Here is a 21,837-nt window from a genome sequence, read left to right on the forward strand (position 1 = left end):
AGAGGAAAGGCTTTTGTAATCCACCTGAATCTGAATACTTAATTCCTAGTATACTAACAACTGGCTGAAACATATGTGGGTCATAAAACCAGAAACACAACACAGGCCAAGCATGGTCAGTATGTAGTCTTGGTAATCAGAAGTGAATATGAAGAAAAATGTAGACCTTGAATGCCTATGGACTGTTGACTTGATACCTCTGTTTTAAAAAAACACCCTGTCATAAAAAAAAATAATAATAATAACAAGTTACGTCAGAGAAGCCGGGGATTTCCAGCCAGTCAGAGGCTCAACTGATTGCCATTTCTTCTCTAAGATATAATTCTGCAGGTCTTCATAGATTCCTGGGCCACGGTAACGGCGGAATATTCCATCCTTTGCACTATAAATTATAAAAACAAATAGAAAATAAATCTATTAAAGTGATAAGTGTTATAGGTAATAAAAACCAAAACAACAACTAATTTTACATGTGAACTCTACTTTGAATTTTAACTTGGCTCAAATGAAGAAAACAATTATAGGTAAGCATAAATCAGAAGGTGTGCATTATATTAATCTGTTACAGCTGAGAAATTCCAAAACAGCAAGCACAATATATTCTATGGGGAATTTTATCACTGCACAATTTGGGACCACAAGCAAAGTTCTTGGCAGTGTCTAATCTACCAAGTTTCTTATTATTTTTGCTACCAATGATTTCAATTTTTCTCTTACAACAGCAAAACATTAATTGTTATCAAGCTTTAAAAAACTGCATCCACACTTCCAAATTTATGTCATTCAAATCCCTCCTGTCAAAATTAACAAAACACCTTGTATTCTCCAGGCCCCTCGGCCTTCCTCTCATTTTCTCGCCATAGTCCAGCTTCCTTAAGGGAAGAGTCTACACTTGCCATTTTCTCCTCCTGTATTGCTTATTCACTACTCATGTGATTGGTGGTTCCGCTTCCATGACTCCAGAGAAACTGCTCTTATGCTCATTGGCACTGCCCACTTGTGAAAATCCCTTCCTTCCTGTTGGCTTTTATGACATGAGCTCTCTTGGCTTCTTCCTATTACTCTGACCACCCCTGTTCAGTTCCTCACTCCCTGTCTTCCTTTGCAGATGTTCTAATATTGGTCAACACCAGGTTCTATCCTTAACTTATTTCTCCTTCCACAGTATACGTTCTCTCTAGATACATTGCATTTTTATGTACCTCAATGTTGAGGAATCCCAAATACATGTCTTCAGTCTAGATCCTTCTTCTGAGCTTTAGATATGGAAATCAAACCAGCACCTAAACTTCTCCATCTGGAATTAACAGAGGCACTTCACACTATCTTCTCCATTCTGGCCTCTATCTTCCAAACTTCATCTTATTCTAATGGCTCCTCAATAGCTTTTACAAATTCTACATGGCTTATTGGTACCCATTACAGGCTCTTCCTTTGTTATAGCTAATTAGTCACCATGTCCCAATGATCTCACATCCTAAGTATTTCCAAGATCTATCCCCCTTTCTTTCCCTTCCCTGTAACTCTACCTGAGCCTCTCTAACCTCATCACCCAGGATGATCCAAATGCACTCCATAGGCCAGAACCAATTACAGCCCTCAGAAGGTATCTCATTTTCTTCCAGGCTTTTCCATATCTCCTGTACCTGGAAAGGTTTTCTCCACTCTGTCTGCTTAGCCCAATTCCTAACTTATATATCATCAGAGAAATCATCTTTGACCACCCCTGTCCTACTCCCTGCCTGACACTAGGTGCCTTTCCCCTGCTGTACTCTGGGCATCCCTCTCTCCTTCCAGCTATCATTAAATACACACACCAGTATTTCTCTCTTCAAATTTTAAGCTGAATGAGCAATGGTTATGGAAGGCAACTTAGAATTCTTGATACACGTCTACTGCTCTCGAATCTTTTCTAAAGTTTCTAGTGTCTAACCAGAAAATTATTTAAACTTACTGAAAAAATGCTGGGAGAGTAGTGACAAAGAAGCGGCCACTTAAACCTACAAGGGGCACAAACAAAAAAAGTTACAAGTCAAACTCAGACTACCCCAAGCACCTAACTTACATTGTAAGAATAAGCAGCCTTGAGCTTGTTTTCATAGCCATGTAATTAAAATCATTCCAGTTATTTAATCACATTTACTAGTTTTTTTGTTTTTGTTTGTTTTTTGCTTTTTGGGTTTTTTTTTTTACTTAAAGATATCTTATTTTTATCCATTTTTATTTACCTACCACTTTCTGATGACTGACAGACAATGTGCTTATCTTTGATGTGTTACACTAAAGTTTTCTGGCTTGTGCATTGCTTGGAACTGTATGCTGGCTGAAAGGATAGATTTTAGAGTCATGCAATCTGGGTTAAATACTAAATTCTCCAGTTACTAGCTTTGTGACCTTAGATAAATTACTTAACCTTTCTGTGAAATGGGTATATGAAAGCCTGACTGAATTGTTCTGAAGTTAAGGTAAGTATATTAAGTGCTTAGCACATATTAAATAGAATAGCACATAATTAAAAATAGTACATATTAAATATAAATTATAGATATCAAATCAATTATAGGTTTAAAAACAAAGAATATGAAATTATAAGGTCATTATAATTTTTGCACATTTATAAAATTTGTAATTTCTGTCAAGGAACTCTGTGTACTTTAATGGATTGTTTCAATTTGTCTTAGCAAACCCTTACAAAACGATAACCACATATCAAATGCTTTCCTAGGTACATGTGAAAATAAAGATAAATAAAACCCTTCGTCACTGATCCAATATTTACTAGGCATCTTCTTTGTTTCAGGGACTGTAATAATGGCTCAAGACACATAGATTAGGAAGAACAGAGTTTGACATAGACTGTTCTGCCACAGTCTAGTGGCAGAGGGATAGAATTTAATCAGGTAATCACGACCAGAAACAGAGACGCATGATATGAAGGAAAGGGGCATACAACAAAAACTTGCATGAGACTAGGAGTAAAGAACAGATCCCTGCCCTTTAAATGTTCACCAATAAATAATGTTGATGTGGGCACCACAAGAGAGTAAGCCCAGTTCTGGCAAAGAGAAAGCTAAAGGACCCCGCTGGCCAGCATGGTAAGCTGGCAGAGACAGCATTTCCTCATTTCTCACCACTTCTGCCTTTCCCACTGGAGGACAGTCTGGACAAAATCAAATGCCAATTTAAATAATGTGGCTCAAATGCTACATCTCTGGGATAACTTGCAGTTTGAAACACAGAAGGTTTATTTTTAACAACAAGGGATATTTGTCGATAACTACTTTATAAACTAAATCTATACTCAGCAAAATAATTTATTCATTAATGATGAGTCTTCCCAAAGAAGGGTTCTCTGTTTTTTCTCATACCAAGCCAAGCAATTCTAAAACATTCCCTATGGCACTTAAAAGCAAACACAGTACTCTGAAGGCAGTAAAAGTCAATGTTACAAAAAGAAACATAAACTTCATACATTTATCCCTGTACGTTTTTTTTTAAAGGTTGTACTGGCAGTAACAGAACTCTAACAAGCGTCTGTGTCAACAGGGCATTCTCACCTGTAACAAGCTTGGAACTCCCTCTATCAAAGAGAAAAGGCTTTTTTTAGTAGAGTTCCAAATCTAAATTGCCAAGGAAAAAGTACTGGTAATCCTAAAGACCTGAAGATTATTATATGTTTTGCTTATTACAAAGTTTCATATTTCAATTCTTCCCTAGCTACAGATTGTTTTGACTGCTCCAAACTTTGTACAAGCGGAGTCACAGTGTTAGGGAATTATGCTTTATTTATATGGCCTTTAAAATGGAATGCATAAACAAATTAGTATCCCATCACTACTTCAAGTTTCTATTTAGGTTTTTTTTTTTTTTTTTTTTTTTTTTTTTTATCAGAAGAAATAGATAGGATTTCTAACAAATGTCAGGCATCACTGAAGGCAGTATTTTTTACTTGTTCTTTAAAATCCTTCATACATTCTTGGTCATCATTGGCCATGGCAATAAATTAAAAGTAAACAAATATAAGAAATATTTCATAAAACACATTAACTTACACAGTATTTATAAACAGTATTTCCAGATTCACAGGCCAGCTTGCCTGAAGTCAAATCCCACTTCTGGTTCTTATTAGTTTTAATCTGGGGCAGTAAATTTAAACCATCAGTTTTCACATAAATGGATATCATTATTTCTATCTCAGTATTTTTTAGTATTAAATGATTTCTTATTTATAAAGCAAACAGAATGCAGTGTTTGACATAGAATAAGTACTAAATACATCCGAACTAATATGCTGTATATTTAAATCTCTGATTAAAAGCTAGGATAAAATAGGATGTAATAAACTAACTTAGTGTTAAGTGCTTTGGAAATCAGACACTATTTTGGCTAACGTGTCTTTACAAATAAATGTGCCCATGAAAAAACACAATAGAGAAAATAATGACAGATAGTCTCTGAGAATTTTCTGCATTTTTCTGGTTCAGGCTAGAAGGATGCTCATCCCCAAAATTCCTAGAATAAAGGGTATAAGAACTTTATGGCTCTTGATATGAATTGCTGTGCTGTTTTCCAGAACTACTGTACCAATTTATAAGACCATCAGTTAAGGCTTATTTAAGGGCCTGAGGGGAAGATGGCGGCTTAGGAGGACGCTGGGCTCACCGCGCGTCCTGCTGATCACTTAGATTCCACCTACACCTGCCTAAATAACCCAGAAAACCGCCAGAGGATTAGCAGAACGGAGTCACCGGACCCAAGTGCAGACGAGAGGCCCACGGAAGAGGGTAGGAAGGGCGGCGAGGCGGTGCGCGCTCCACGGACTGGCGGGAGGGAGCTGGGGCAGAGGGGCGGCTCGCCAGCCAAGCAGAGCCCCCGAGTCCGGTTGCAAAAGCGGAGGGGCCTGACGGACTGTGTTCCAACAGCAAGCGCGACTTAGCGTCTGGGAGGTCATAAGTTAACAGCTCTGCTCGGAAAGTGGGAAGGCTGGAGGACAAAGGGAGGGAGAGCTGCGGAGCCCCCGGACGACAGAGCTCAGTTTGGCGGGGAACAAAGGTGTTCGCCAGCGCCATCTCCCCCGCCCATCCCCCAGCCAAAATCCCAAAGGGAACCGGTTCCGGCCAGGGAAATTGCTCCCTCCGCGCTAACACCCAACTCTGTGCTTCTGCGGAGCCAAACCTCCGGCAGCGGATCTGACTCCCTCCCGCTGCCACAGGGCCCCTCCTGAAGTGGATCACCTAAGGAGAAGCGAGCTAAGCCTGCCCCCCCTGCCGCCGTGCACCTTGCCTTCCCACCCCAGCTAATACGCCAGATCCCCAGCACCACAAGCCTGGCAGTGTGCAAGTAGCCCAGACGGGCCACGCCACCCCACAGTGAATCCCGCCCCTAGGAGAGGGGAAGAGAAGGCACACACCAGTCTGACTGTGGCCCCAGCGGTGGGCTGGGGGCAGACATCAGGACTGACTGTGGCCCCGCCCACCAACTCCAGTTATACACCACAGCACAGGGGAAGTGCCCTGCAGGCCCTCACCACACCAGGGACTATCCAAAATGACCAAGCGGAAGAATTCCCCTCAGAAGAATCTCCAGGAAATAACAACAGCTAATGAGCTGATCAAAAAGGATTTAAATAATATAACAGAAAGTGAATTTAGAATAATAGTCATAAAATTAATCGCTGGGCTGGAAAACAGTATACAGGACAGCAGAGAATCTCTTGCTACAGAGATCAAGGGACTAAGGAACAGTCACGAGGAGCTGAAAAACGCTTTAAATGAAATGCAAAACAAAATGCAAACCACCACGGCTCGGATGGAAGAGGCAGAGGAGAGAATAGGTGAACTAGAAGATAAAGTTATGGAAAAAGAGGAAGCTGAGAAAAAGAGAGATAAAAAAATCCAGGAGTATGAGGGGAAAATTAGAGAACTAAGTGATACACTAAAAAGAAATAATATACGCATAATTGGTATCCCAGAGGAGGAAGAGAGAGGGAAAGGTGCTGAAGGGGTACTTGAAGAAATAATAGCTGAGAACTTCCCTGAACTGGGGAAGGAAAAAGGCATTGAAATCCAAGAGGCACAGAGAACTCCCTTCAGACGTAACTTGAATCGATCTTCTGCACGACATATCATAGTGAAACTGGCAAAATACAAGGATAAAGAGAAAATTCTGAAAGCAGCAAGGGGTAAACGTGCCCTCACATATAAAGGGAGACCTATAAGACTTGTGACTGATCTCTCTTTTGAAACTTGGCAGGCCAGAAAGAATTGGCACGAGATTTTCAGTGTGCTAGACAGAAAAAATATGCAGCCGAGAATCCTTTATCCAGCAAGTCTGTCATTTAGAATAGAAGGAGAGATAAAGGTCTTCCCAAACAAACAAAAACTGAAGGAATTTGTCACCACTAAACCAGCCCTACAAGAGATCCTAAGGGGGACCCTGTGAGACAAAGTACCAGAGACATCACTACAAGCATAAAACATACAGACATCACAATGACTCTAAACCCGTATCTTTCTATAATAACACTGAATGTAAATGGATTAAATGCGCCAACCAAAAGACATAGGGTATCAGAATGGATAAAAAAACAAGACCCATCTATTTGCTGTCTACAAGAGACTCATTTTAGACCTGAGGACACCTTTAGATTGAGAGTGAGGGGATGGAGAACTATTTATCATGCTACTGGAAGCCAAAAGAAAGCTGGAGTAGCCATACTTATATCAGACAAACTAGACTTTAAATTAAAGGCTGTAACAAGAGATGAAGAAGGACATTATATAATAGTTACAGGGTCTATCCATCAGGAAGAGCTAACAATTATAAATGTCTATGCGCCGAATACCGGAGCCCCCAAGTATATAAAACAATTACTCATAAACATAAGCAACCTTATTGATAAGAATGTGGTAAATGCTGGGGACTTTAACACCCCACTTACAGAAATGGATAGATCATCTAGACACACGGTCAATAAAGAAACAAGGGCCCTGAATGAGACATTGGATCAGATGGACTTGACAGATATATTTAGAACTCTGCATCCCAAAGCAACAGAATATACTTTCTTCTCGAGTGCACATGGAACATTCTCCAAGATAGATCATATACTGGGTCACAAAACAGCCCTTCATAAGTTTACAAGAATTGAAATTATACCATGCATACTTTCAGACCACAATGCTATGAAGCTTGAAATCAACCACAGGAAAAAGTCTGGAAAACCTCCCAAAGCATGGAGGTTAAAGAACACCCTACTAACGAATGAGTGGGTCAACCAGGCAATTAGAGAAGAAATCAAAAAATATATGGAAACAAACGAAAATGAAAATACAACAATCCAAACGCTTTGGGACGCAGCGAAGGCAGTCCTGAGAGGAAAATACATTGCAATCCAGGCCTATCTCAAGAAACAAGAAAAATCCCAAATACAAAATCTAACAGCACACCTAAAGGAAATAGAAGCAGAACAGCAAAGGCAGCCTAAACCCAGCAGAAGAAGAGAAATAATAAAGATCAGAGCAGAAATAAACAATATAGAATCTAAAAAAACTGTAGAGCAGATCAACGAAACCAAGAGTTGGTTTTTTGAAAAAATAAACAAAATTGACAAACCTCTAGCCAGGCTTCTCAAAAAGAAAAGGGAGATGACCCAAATAGATAAAATCATGAATGAAAATGGAATTATTACAACCAATCCCTCAGAGATACAAACAATTATCAGGGAATACTATGAAAAATTATATGCCAACAAACTGAACAACCTGGAAGAAATGGACAAATTCCTGAACACCCACACTCTTCCAAAACTCAATCAGGAGGAAAGAGAAAGCTTGAACAGACCCATAACCAGCGAAGAAATTGAATCGGTTATCAAAAATCTCCCAACAAATAAGAGTCCAGGACCAGATGGCTTCCCAGGGGAGTTCTACCAGACATTTAAAGCAGAGATAATACCTATCCTTCTCAAGCTATTCCAAGAAATAGAAAGGGAAGGAAAACTTCCAGACTCATTCTATGAAGCCAGTATTACTTTGATTCCTAAACCAGACAGAGACCCAGTAAAAAAAGAGAACTACAGGCCAATATCCCTGATGAATATGGATGCAAAAATTCTCAATAAGATACTAGCCAATCGAATTCAACAGCATATAAAAAGAATTATTCACCATGATCAAGTGGGATTCATTCCTGGGATGCAGGGCTGGTTCAACATTCGCAAATCAATCAACGTGATACATCACATTAACAAAAAAAAAGAGAAGAACCATATGATCCTGTCAATCGATGCAGAAAAGGCCTTTGACAAAATCCAGCACCCTTTCTTAATAAAAACCCTTGAGAAAGTCGGGATAGAAGGAACATACTTAAAGATCATAAAAGCCATTTATGAAAAGCCCACAGCTAACATCATCCTCAACGGGGAAAAACTGAGAGCTTTTTCCCTGAGATCAGGAACACGACAGGGATGCCCACTCTCACCGCTGTTGTTTAACATAGTGCTGGAAGTTCTAGCATCAGCAATCAGACAACAAAAGGAAATCAAAGGCATCAAAATTGGCAAAGATGAAGTCAAGCTTTTGCTTTTTGCAGATGACATGATATTATACATGGAAAATCCGATAGACTCCACCAAAAGTCTGCTAGAACTGATACATGAATTCAGCAAAGTTGCAGGATACAAAATCAATGTACAGAAATCAGTTGCATTCTTATACACTAACAATGAAGCAACAGAAAGACAAATAAAGAAAATGATCCCATTCACAATTGCACCAAGAAGCATAAAATACCTAGGAATAAATCTAACCAAAGATGTAAAGGATCTGTATGCTGAAAACTATAGAAAGCTTATGAAGGTAATTGAAGAAGATTTAAAGAAATGGAAAGACATTCCCTGCTCATGGATTGGAAAAATAAATATTGTCAAAATGTCAATACTACCCAAAGCTATCTACACATTCAATGCAATCCCAATCAAAATTGCACCAGCATTCTTCTCGAAATTAGAACAAGCAATCCTAAAATTCATATGGAACCACAAAAGGCCCCGAATAGCCAAAGGAATTTTGAAGAAGAAGCCCAAAGCAGGAGGCATCACAATCCCAGACTTTAGCCTCTACTACAAAGCTGTAATCATCAAGACAGCATGGTATTGGCACAAAAACAGACACACAGACCAATGGAATAGAATAGAAACCCCAGAACTAGACCCACAAACGTATGGCCAACTCATCTTTGACAAAGCAGGAAAGAACATCCAATGGAAAAAAGACAGCCTCTTTAACAAATGGTGCTGGGAGAACTGGACAGCAACATGCAGAAGGTTGAAACTAGACCACTTTCTCACACCATTTACAAAAATAAACTCAAAATGGATAAAGGACCTAAATGTGAGACAGGAAACCATCAAAACCTTAGAAGAGAAAGCAGGAAAAGACCTCTCTGACCTCAGCCGTAGCAATCTCTTACTCGACACATCCCCAAAGGCAAGGGAATTAAAAACAAAAGTGAATTACTGGGACCTTATGAAGATAAAAAGCTTCTGCACAGCAAAGGAAACAACCAACAAAACTAAAAGGCAACCAACGGAATGGGAAAAGATATTTGCAAATGACATATCGGACAAAGGGCTAGTATCTAAAATCTATAAAGAGCTCACCAAACTCCACACCCGAAAAACAAATAACCCAGTGAAGAAGTGGGCAGAAAACATGAATAGACACTTCTCTAAAGAAGACATCCAGATGGCCAACAGGCACATGAAAAGATGTTCAGCGTCGCTCCTTATCAGGGAAATACAAATCAAAACCACACTCAGGTATCACCTCACGCCAGTCAGAGTGGCCAAAATGAACAAATCAGGAGACTATAGATGCCGGAGAGGATGTGGAGAAACGGGAACCCTCTTGCACTGTTGGTGGGAATGCAAATTGGTGCAGCCGCTCTGGAAAGCAGTGTGGAGGTTCCTCAGAAAATTAAAAATAGACCTACCCTATGACCCAGCAATAGCACTGCTAGGAATTTACCCAAGGGATACAGGAGTACTGATGCATAGGGGCACTTGTACCCCAATGTTCATAGCAGCACTCTCAACAATAGCCAAATTATGGAAAGAGCCTAAATGTCCATCAACTGATGAATGGATAAAGAAATTGTGGTATATATACACAATGGAATACTATGTGGCAATGAGAAAAAATGAAATATGGCCTTTTGTAGCAACGTGGATGGAACTGGAGAGTGTAATGCTAAGTGAAATAAGCCATACAGAGAAAGACAGATACCATATGGTTTCACTCTTATGTGGATCCTGAGAAACTTAACAGGAACCCATGGGGGAGGGGAAGGAAAAAAAAAAAAAAGAGGTTAGAGTGGGAGAGAGCCAAAGCACAAGAGACTGTTAAAAACTGAGAACAAACTGAGGGTTGACGGGGAGTGGGAGGGAGGGGAGGGTGGGTGATGGGTATTGAGGAGGGCACCTTTTGGGATGAGCACTGGGTGTTGTATGGAAACCAATTTGTCAATAAATTTCATATATATAAAAAAAAAATAAAAAATAAAGATCCTTTTTGGGACGCCTGAGTGGCTTGGTTGGTTGAGCATCAGACTGCAGCTCAGGTCATGATCAGGTCATGATCTCATGGGCTTTGAGCCCTGTGTCAGGCTCTGTGCTGATATCTCAGAGCTTGAAGCCTGCTTCTAATTCTGGGTCTCCCTCTCTCTCTGCCCTTCCCCCTACGTGCATGTGCGTGCTCTCTCTGTCTCTCCCTCTCTTCCTCTCAAAATTAAATAAACACTTAAAAAATTAAAATAAAGATCATTATTAATAAATTGTCACACCTCAAAACTTTCATTTATGTTTCTCTGTCAGTATTCCTTTAAATGAAAACCCATGCAGGATACTAATAATAAAATCATAGCTCCTAACTGAGGTATGAGTTCAGTTTGCTGTCTGGGATAATATACTGTCACTGAGGCTGTATTCAGGACAATCAACAACAAAATCAAGAACAATTAATGTAGCCCTGAGATTATGACACATCACTAACTCCTTGAAGATCTGACACCATAGGATAATCACTTCAAATAAATGACATTTCTGAGAGATTAACAATGTCAGAAAGCTTTGGGCTTCATGTCAGTGCTCCAAAAATGTCTTCTAACCTTTAGTATTGATACCATCAGGTATCAAGGGAACCTTTCATTACCTGAAAAGTTAAAACATGACCACCCTGGAACAGAGAAGTACCATCTGAGGTTGTGAACTTCAAGCTTTAACAACAAGTAAAGTGTGGATCTTAACAAAGGATTACAACAGATCAGCAGCTCATTTCAAAGTCTGCATAATGATTCACTGCAACAAACTTCAGAAAGTGTAAAAGAAACAAGTGTACTCTAAACCTTTAACTAAAGGAGATAAAGGTTGGTCACAAGGTCTGCCAACATTTCTGCATGTCTTTTTTACTTTAAGGGAAACTTCCACTTTAAATGAAGATTTATTGCAACATAAAAGAGGCATTAATCCAAAATTCAGGAAAAATTTTAATTTCTTATTAGCAAGCTTACCTTAAACATGAAAGTTTATCTTAAAGAAAAAAAGAATTAAAAGATTATAGAAAGAAAAACTACATCAGGGAACTATATTTTGATATGCAAAAACACAATAGAAATTATTTAAGTTAAATATTTAAAAAATGGAGATAGCTACCAGCTTTTGTTCTACCATTATTAGCTGTGCTACTTTGGGCATGTTATTTAACCTCTCTGAGCCTCAGGTTTCTTAGTAATATAGAGATAAATAGTTCTCTCTATAGTTTTATTGAACATCTTAGTATAGAGATAATAGTTCTCTTCATGTTATGAAACTAAAATGTATATAAGTGCCTAACAATTATAGGTTGAAGTAAATGCTTAACTAAATGTTAGTTATTATCACCAAAAGAGTAGCAGAAGGAAAGCAATAATCAAAAAAAAAGAGAACTAGCCTTACCTTTGAGACAGAAATAAAGTTGTCAATATAATAGAATACAAAAGACTAATTTTTATAACTATCAAATTAAAATATGAACATTAACTGAAACACAGTTAACTAACAGCTTTTGCTGTTAGTGACTTAAACATAATGCTTATTCTTGACTGTGGTGGGAGTCTGGTTTACCTCTAGTCTAGTGAAAAACCATCACCCATGGGTGCTCTATGAGCAGCTACTGTTTTCCTGTCCTTGACAACTAAGCTCATCTGCCTGGAACAGAAGTTTCAAGTACATACTCATTACACTGACTTTCCCAAAGAGCATGCAACTGAAATATCTATCGCCTGCCCTATGTAGTATTACACAGACAATGTAATCTGATCTAATCTAAGGCCTTTCCTTTCCTTGACTTCTACATCTCAGCTGTAAAATGCAATGTGTTTATAATCCCCAATCTTGATAATTCTGAAATCTTATTTTCTGTTCAAAATACCTACAAAAAAAATCTCTTGTGAGATATACCCCTGGAAGAGTTACAGGCATGACTAAATGCAAGCATAAACTCTTCAGAAATTCTTGCTTTCACTTCTTTTTAAATTTTATTTGCAAAGAAAAGAAATGAAATTATGCCTTACTAGCAGTGTTGGCAAGGCAGCCCTGATGAAAGTATATACCAATGGAGATCTGTGACCAAACACCAATCTGTATACGGAAATATCCAGAGGTGCCTGGGTGGCTCAGCCAGTTAAGCATCTGACTTCAGCTCAAGTCATGATCTCACAGTTGGTGAGTTCAAGCCCCATATCGGGTAAGCCTGAGCCCCACTTTTCTCTCTCTCATGGGATTCTCCTTCTCATGGGATTCTCTCTCTCTCCTTCTCTCGCTTTGCCCCTGGCTCACTTGTGCCCTTCTGTCTCTGGAAAAAAAGAAATCTAGTAAAATGTTCAAATTGGGGAAATGTAGTATTCAGGATGTTAGACTTTGTAAAAATGAAGTAAATACCCAAAGAACTTTCAAGAATAGGGTCAAGCTGCCCTGGAGGTCTGCCAATGAGTCAGTACAACCTAAGACATGTCTCTCTTCATTTGGCTTCCAGGACCCCCTACTCCTCCAGCTCCTTTCTACCTCACCTGCTTCTCTTTTTCCTCTGTTGGAACTAGCTCTTTCCTTCTACATGTTAGACTTCCCTGGTTCCCAATCCCCAAAACACTTCTCTGGCACACCCTCCCTAGGCGATCTCAATTCTTCCCCTTCTTTTAAATACCATATAGAGTGATGATCCTCAAATGTATATCTCTAGCTCAGCTGTATTTGGTTTTCTATTGAACATCTTAAACTTCAACCCTTTGGTCTTCACCATCTTCTTTCTTTCCATCAAATGCTACAGCCAATCTATAAAGAAATCCTTTTGGATATTCCAGCCAAATGTAGTATCTCAACTCCAATCACTCATCACTGCTGCTGCTTGTCCGAGCCACCATCATCTCCACTTGGGACTACTACATTAACCTCTTAACTTCTTGTTTCCACTTCTGACTTCCTACAGACAAGTTTTCATGTAGCAGCCAAAGCAATTCTTTCAAAACATAAACCATATCATGTCACTCCCCTACACAAAACCGTCCAGTAGCTTCCTTGCTATCATACTAATATCTAAATTCCTTGTCATGGCCAAGAACACCCTGCATGGTCTGGTCCCTAGCTACCCCTCCAGTTCTGTTTATCTTGAGTATCTCACTGGCTATCATATGGTTCCTCAAATAAGCCAAATACACCCCTGCCTGCACATGCCATTTGCCATTAAAAAAAATTTTAGAGAGAGAGGGAGTGTGCACACAAGCAGGGGAGAGGGGTGGAGGGACAGAGAGAGGGAGAGAGGGAAAGAGAGAGAGAGAATCTTAAGCAGGTTCCATGCTCACTGCAGAGACTGAAGCGAGGCTCAATTCCACGACGCTGGGGTCATGACCTGAGCCGAAATCAAGAGCTGGACACTCAACCAACTGAGCCACCCAGGGGCCCTAACAGCATTAGATTTAATAAAGTATAAAATAAAATAGTATAATCTGAAGTGAAGTATTCTTTAGGCCACTCAATCATGTGTGTGGAATTTTGTCTCATAATTTTTATTTATGAGTTACAGTTTTTAAATTTTTACTATTTAAAATAATTCTAGAACTTATACTTTAAAACTTGTTTTAATACACAAACAATCATTTTTTCCTTTTTTTGGACTTTGTTTCTTCGCTATTCCTAAAGAATACTGGACCAAAGACTTTTTTCCTTCTTCTTTGATAAATATTTCAAATATATATAATTTACATTTACATAAATAGTATGAGTCAATGATAAATTTGTTTTTAAAATATTTCATTATAATAGATTTCTCTCTACCTTATCAAAAAAGCACTCAATCCATTCACACTGAAAATAGTAGCTGTAAATCTACATTTTAGATGGAAAGACTACGTTCAGTTAACCTTTAGATTTGTGAATCCATCACAAAGTTAATTGTTTAATTCTTTTAACTCAAATCATGCTGTGAATTCACGGCAGGTACACCAAACGACTGAAATGTGAATAGGCCAGCTGCATTTCCAAGAAACACATCATCAAATGTATCTCCTGCCCACTAATTAGCAAGGCTTACACCTGATTTCACTGGACTGAAACTACTAAAAGACAAAAACAAGTTTACAGCAAAAATGTAATTGCAATGACATGACTTCCAAATGGAATAACTCATTCTAATAGCCCAAACCATGAACTAGTAAGTATAATTGTCCAGCTCTAAATAGCAGATGGGCAGAAATGGATTTGATTCAAATGATTAAAAAGGTGGAGGCTTGAGAAGTAATGACTAACAGAAATCTCTCTCCAGGGGTTTGTCAACACATTCATCTTAACAGACACCATCAGTTTTCCTGTCCAAGTAATTGGTAATTCATTACTTTGTGTTTTTGCACTCACAGTTGTTTCAGAAAAGTAATTGCTACACCTCCATGCCTACCTTCTTTTTGCCCTTGTAAAGGGAAGAGAGAGACAGAGTATGCACAAGCATTGGGGGAGGGGCAGAGACAGAGAGAGAGAATCTCAAGCAGGCTCTGTTCACAGTGCAGAGTCCGACTTGGGGCTCGATCTCACGACCCTGGAATGATGACCTGAGCCAAAATCAAGAATCGGCAGCTCAACCGACTGAGCCACTCAGGAAACCCTTACACAGTTATTTTTAAACTACAAATACTACTTGTGTGTATCTTTTCAGAATTTAAAAGTTTCCTCTATTTCTCTCTTTCTTTTGAAAAATTATATCATTAACAGCTAATAAATGTAGATGAAACAACAGAATTAGAAATTCACCATTCTGGAACACACTGAAATATTTGGTTCGGGTAAGATCATCATTTGGTTCAGGTAAGATCATCAACGCCATGTATCACCCCATAGATTATATGCTAATCACAAAATGGGGTCTTTTCTTTACAATGGAGATATTTAATGTCATCACCTTAAACAAGTGCTCAAACTCAACATCACTAACGTGTCTTAATATGTGTGATATTTGTCACACATATTTGTCTTTTGGTAGAATACAATTTAAGTCACAGGATCACCTATGAAGTACTCTTGGCCATAAATGTCTAACCTGAATCATGTCTCTAGACCAAAATTCAGTTGCAGAAAATATAAGAATAAATTAAATGTTCCTACAGAGAAACACCTAGGCAAATCCCCAGCCTGTTCTCTTCAGAGTATCAATGTCATGAAAAAAAAATGGGGGACTATTTTCTAGAATGAGGGAGACTAAAAAGTATAGCTACCAAATTCAATTGGTGAACCTTGATTATACCCTGGTTCAAAATGGGAAATAATGAGAAAGATTTTAATATACTTAAGTACTTAAGGGTAAAGTATCATGATGTCTACAACTGATTTTCAAATGACTCAGCAAATTAATAACAATATAAAATATATATATGTCAACACCAGCATACATAGACAGACCCAGATATGTTAACATGTTATCTGTTGATTCTAGATGGTTAGTTCATGCGTACTCAATATCCTAGCCTTTCATCTTTTCTATATGTTTGAAAAAATTCAAAATAAAGGGGCGGCACCTTGGTGGCTCAGTTGGTTAAGCGTCCGACTTCAGTTCAGGTCATGATCTTGTGGCTCCTGAGTTTGAGCCCTGGGTCGGGCTCTGTGCTGACAGCTCCAAGCCCAGAGTCTGCTTCAGACTCTGTGTCTCCCTCTCTCTCTGCCCTTCCCCGGCTCATGCTCTGTCTCTCTGTCTCTCTGTCTCTCTCTCTCTCAAAAATACATTTTAAAATAAATAAATACATTTAAATAAAAAAATCAAAATTAAAAGTAATAAGCTTTCGCATTTCATGTCCAACATGTACAGCACCTGGCTCTTGAATGACGTCCACTTTGCCCACACTGATTTGAAGTGTTTCACCGTTCCTTGCAAATGTCTCCCATTCTGAGTCAGTCTGCTGGCAGGACGGACACCAAGGGGCATAACTATAAAAGAAGAATAGCTAATCAATATCATCAACATAGGAAAAAAATCTGTAAAACAAAATAGAGAAATAAGTTTTTAACTAAAGGGAAGCACAAGAGCAAGCTTTTCCAAAGACACTTGATATAGATAAACAGAAGCATATTTCCCTGCTAGAATCTAATGTATGAATATCAATTCCCCAGGAAAAACTTAGCCAAAGTTTAAGAATATTTTCACAAATTACTACAATACATAAGATATTTTATTTCAAAGTTATTCTTACAACGAACCCAAATTATACTACTTTCCAGATAGCTTATGATTTTTCAGGGTCAAACTATTTTGAGTGCCCCACTAATGGCAGACAATTTTCACAAGGGCCCCTTTAAACCAGGCAAACCAGTTGCAGACCCATCAATGTGAGATCTGATGGACAGAAGATGTATTGCCAGTGGGTGCCCCCAAATGCAAATCATTTCCAAAGATATGTGGCAGTCTGAAGCATTCTCAGAAAGTAGAAGCTATAGGCTAAGCTGGCTAAATGACACTTTCTTAAATAGAAGAGGAATTAGAAATAAACACTTGGGACTTCAACCAGAACTCTGTTTTTTTACATTATTTTTTTCATTCAACAAACATGATCTAAGCACCATTCTAGAAACTGAGGCCACAACTGTGAACAAGACAAACGTGGTACCTCCTTCCTCCTTGTGGACTGCATCACCCACAGATGAAAAGAGGTAAACATAGGGGTAATGACATTCCAAGTGGCAAATGCCATGACTCAATGTGGATGCTATGGGACACTCAGGAGCTGGGTGATCTCAGAGGGCCCACAGAGAAAGGAGCATCCATGCTAAGATCTAAAGTAAGAGTAACGGCGAGAGAGGGCTCAGGGAATGTTCTAATCTAAGCAGAGAGAACAGTTAAGTGTGAAGGATCAGAGTACTGACAGGACAGGATGAAGGCATCATTCACAGCCTTTAAAAATGTTGTATGAGGAGTTAGGACTTTATTCAAAGCTCCATTACCTATACTCTAAAGAAGTGAGAATCATAATAAGATTTACATTTTTGGAAAAGTCACCTGGCAGCTCCTTGGATAATGGATCAGGGAAGGATAAGATGGAAGGAAGCAAACTGGAAGGTTAGGCTGTCATCCTGGCAATATGTTAAGGGCCTCGCTTTGTTCCTATGATCCTAGAAAACATCATAAATAGGTCATAAAGCTCTAACACAGCCAAGATTTTATATGCAGATGTTAAAATAGGAATCCAGAAAAGGTTCCTGTTTAGAAATATAGTGGATTTAACAGTGTCTCTTAAAAAGATATATCCAACTCCTAAGCCCCCATACCTATGCATATGATCTTATTTGGAATAAGGGTCATTATACATATAATTAAATTAAGGATCTTGGGGTGTGATTATCCTGGATTTAGGATAGGTTCTCACAAGAGAAAGAAGAAGGAAGTGTGACACAGAGAAGAAGGAAGGCCATGTGAAAACATAGTCAGAGATGGGTATTATGCAGCTACAGGCCAAGGGAAGCCACGCTGGCTACAAGAAGCTAGGAGAGGCATGGAACAGACAGTCTCACAGCGCCTCCAGAGGAAGCCACCTTGCCAACATTTTGATTTTGGAATTTGGGTCTCCAGAATTGTGAGAGAGTAAATTTCCATTGTTTTAAGCCACTAAGTTTGTAGTAATTTACAGTTGTCCAAGGAAACTAATACAGAAAGGAAGATAAAATTTGAAATAAGAAGAGAGTGAGATCAAATATGCCTTATGAAGATTTTAAGAGTTGGTCGAGCTATGCTTATTATAAACTATTGTTAACAAACAGTAACATGTGCTGGAAATCCATTTTAAAGTACTAACATAGGACACAAGTAAAAGGAAAATATTTACAGAATAATGTCACAAAAATACATTAGTACAAATGGAGAGATATTTTGTTTTGCTGAATGATACCCAGACGGAAAAAGCAGTAAATAAAATTAATCAATGCTCACAAAATAGAACACAATGCTCACAATGCTCACAAAAAAATCACTGGACACTGAATATTTTGGGATCCCACCAACTAGGCATATTTTAAAAATCTGCTTAAATGGGGTGCCTGGGTGGCTCAGTTGGTTAAGCATCCAACTTTGGCTCAGGTCATGATCTCACAGTTCGTGACATTGAGCCCCATGTCAGGCTCTGTGCTGTCAGCTTGAAGCCTGGAGCCCACTTCAAATTCTATGTCTCTTTCTCTCTCTGCCCCTTCCCTGCTCGTTCTCTGTCTCTCTCTCAAAAATAAATAAACATTAAAATTTTTTTAAAAATCTGCTTAAATCTGTTTAAACTATACTTTAAAAATCCTCAACTCAAGTCAAAATACTGAGTGGATAAATGCAATAGGTATTTTTAAAAGACTTGATATCACTGATTGTTTACATACAATGGGTAAATATTAGAGTAGGTAAATTATTCCACCAAGGGGTAGAGGGCAGGAGATATAGACGAACCAAGATTGGCTGTATGTTGATACAACTGATAAATCTGGATGATGGATGATGAGGGTTCATCATACTACCCCTATTTTTGTGTATTTTTTAAATTTTCCTAATAGTTTTTGTCGTCTTATTGAAGTATAACTGACATATAACATTACACTAGTTTCAGGTACAACATAATGATTAAATATATTTTTTAAAAGACTTGATTAAATGGAAAGATATGCCAAGTTCTGGATGCGCAGGCTCAGCATTGTGAAAATGTTGATTCTTACCCCCGATTTATTTTCCATTTTATTCCATTCCCGAACTATTTTTACAAAACAAGGCATCTATTATTTTTATGTTAGGAGAAGAAAGTGGTGGGGGAGAAAGAGAGGTAGAAAAGAATGTCTCCCAAAGAATGAGACAGGAACACCTGGGTGGCTCAGTCGGTTAAGCGTCTGACTTTGGCTCAGGTCATGATCTCACAGATCATGAGTTCGAGGCCCGCGTCAGGCTCTGTGCTGACAGCTCAAGGCCTGGAGCCTGCTTGGGATTCTGTGTCTCCCTGTCTCTCTGCCCCTGTCTACCCACCTCTGTCTCTCTCAAAAATAAATAAACATTTAAAAAAAAAAATAAGACAAACACACATGCACACACAGGGAAAAAATGCCTTAGGAAAGGAAATAAAGGAGAAAAGGTGTTAAATGATCAAATTCTGTAATAAAATTTAGGCACAAAGGTACTGTTAGGTCATCATTTACAAACCCTTTTATCTCAACCTGGGCGGAAGCATGCCTGTAAATGCCATGCAATACTCAATGCAATGATGCATACAAACCAACTTTCCTGAAAAACAGTAACAAACTGAAAGTGGGCAATATTTTGATCTTTCACATTATGAGGAGGTTACAGGGGGTTAAAAGTCAACATGATGGGTTGCATTTACTTCAAGACAAGTATTGAGATTAGGCCCAGCCCAGCAAGAGAAAGGGCTGTCCAAAGCAAGGCACGCATTTCTCTGTCCAGCCAGGCCCCTAGATGCAACCAGACTTAAGCACAATTTTTCACCCTCTCTAAGGATTGTTCATACTTCTCTAGAGGGGTAGAATAGCCAATTCCAAAATGATTCTAAAAGGTCATTAATCTTCTCATTACATCTCACTGTCTAGTCCCTGAGATCCCAGAGATACATGTGGACCAGAAGACATGATCCAAGAACAATCCACTGACATCTTTGAACATAGCTGATTTTAAACATGCGAATCTCTACATTTCCAGGGCATTGTATATACCTGGTGCAGTAAGTGCTCAATAAATATTTGCTGAATAAATAAATGAGGGGCGCCTGGGTGGCGCAGTCGGTTAAGCGTCCGACTTCAGCCAGGTCACGATCTCGCGGTCCGTGAGTTCGAGCCCCGCGTCAGGCTCTGGGCTGATGGCTCGGAGCCTGGAGCCTGTTTCCGATTCTGTGTCTCCCTCTCTCTCTGCCCCTCCCCCGTTCATGCTCTGTCTCTCTCTGTCCCAAAAATAAAAAAAAAAAAAAAAAAAAAAAAAAAAAAAACGTTGAAAAAAAATAAATGAAAAAATTAAAAAATATATATAGTCTTTATTTGAGAAAAGTCATTTTCTACATATATGAAAAACATTCAGGGGTGCCTGGGTGGCTTAGTTAAGTGTCCAACTTCAGCTCAGATCTTGTAGTTCTTGAGTTCTAGCCCCACGTCGGGCTCTGTACTAACAGCTTGGAGCCTGGAGCCTGCTTCAGATTCTGTGTTTCCTGCTCCCTCTGCTCCTCCCCTGCTTTTGTGCACAAGCTCTCTCTCTCTCTTTCCCTCTCTCTCTCTCTCTCTCAAAAATAAATAAATTTAGAAAAAACCCGTCATATGGCAGATGTTACTGGGACAAGCAGTTGGTAAACTTTAGGAAAAAAGAGGACATTTTATTATTAAGTATACTTTGACAGGCATTTCTGTGTATTAGATAAGAGTACTGCCAGAGGATTCGGCAAGACCAACCACAAATTAGCCATGTGACTTTGGGCAGGCAGCTTAATACTCACTCCATGCCTCAGCTTCCTCAACTGCAAAATGGGATAATAACACCAGCTACCTTAGAAGGTTGTTGGGAGATTAGATGACTTATATAAAACAGGTACATGTTAAGAACAATTATTAATACCAATTACATTTCTAATACACTGTTTGGTTTCCAAGACACTTTTATGATACATTAGCTCATCTGAACCTTACAACCTCACTGTCAAACAGACCATGCAGATTTAAAGGACCTAGCTTAAGGTCACCTAAGACCACACAGAGTAAGAACCCAGATGGAGCATTTAGTTTTTGTTTTGTTTTTTGAGGCGGGGTGGGGGGGGGGTGCTTCAGGGGAAGAGGGAGAAAGAATCTCAAGGAGCCTCCATGCCTAGCACAAAGCCTGACTGGGGCTTGTTCTCATATCCATGAGATCATGACCTGAGCCAAAATCAAGAGTCAGATGCTCAACCAACTGAGCCACCCAGGCTCCCCCCAATCTTTTTTTTTTTTTTTACATACCAGTCCCTAGTCTCTAGACAGGCTATTATATAAAGTGGGATTTGGGTAACATTGATCCCTAGATATAAAAATGCCACTGAGGTTATTTTAGATATTCCATTTTTTATGTAGCTGCTACCCACTGGAGACTGAGGGACTATGAATGCCATTATTTCTGAGATTTAATCAGAGCTATTTGTGTTGGAGTGCACCAACATGATTCATTAACTTAGTGCATTCTTTGGTGGTAGAAATAAGGCAGCTCTGAGTCTCTGGTGTGGGAATTGGCCCACTGTTGTTTCAGCTTTTCAAATTATTAGTATTCTTTTGTATCTGAAGGA

General features: G+C 39.0%; 1 protein-coding gene across 1 annotated transcript in view; it reads right to left on the reverse strand.

Moving 5' to 3' along the window:
• The window catches only part of TMX4 (thioredoxin related transmembrane protein 4), a 51,186-nt gene that overhangs the window by 22,415 nt on the left and 6,934 nt on the right, over positions 1 to 21,837 (reverse strand). Inside the window, exons 2-4 of the mRNA XM_030310079.1 lie at positions 16,383 to 16,498; positions 1,955 to 2,000; positions 254 to 382 (exon numbers count right to left, since the gene is read on the reverse strand). Coding sequence (XP_030165939.1) covers positions 254 to 382; positions 1,955 to 2,000; positions 16,383 to 16,498 — 291 coding nt within the window. The remainder of the gene's footprint in view (positions 1 to 253; positions 383 to 1,954; positions 2,001 to 16,382; positions 16,499 to 21,837) is intronic.

The sequence above is a fragment of the Lynx canadensis genome, chromosome A3 (genome assembly GCF_007474595.2).
Source record: "Lynx canadensis isolate LIC74 chromosome A3, mLynCan4.pri.v2, whole genome shotgun sequence".
NCBI classification, from domain to species: Eukaryota; Metazoa; Chordata; class Mammalia; order Carnivora; family Felidae; genus Lynx; species Lynx canadensis.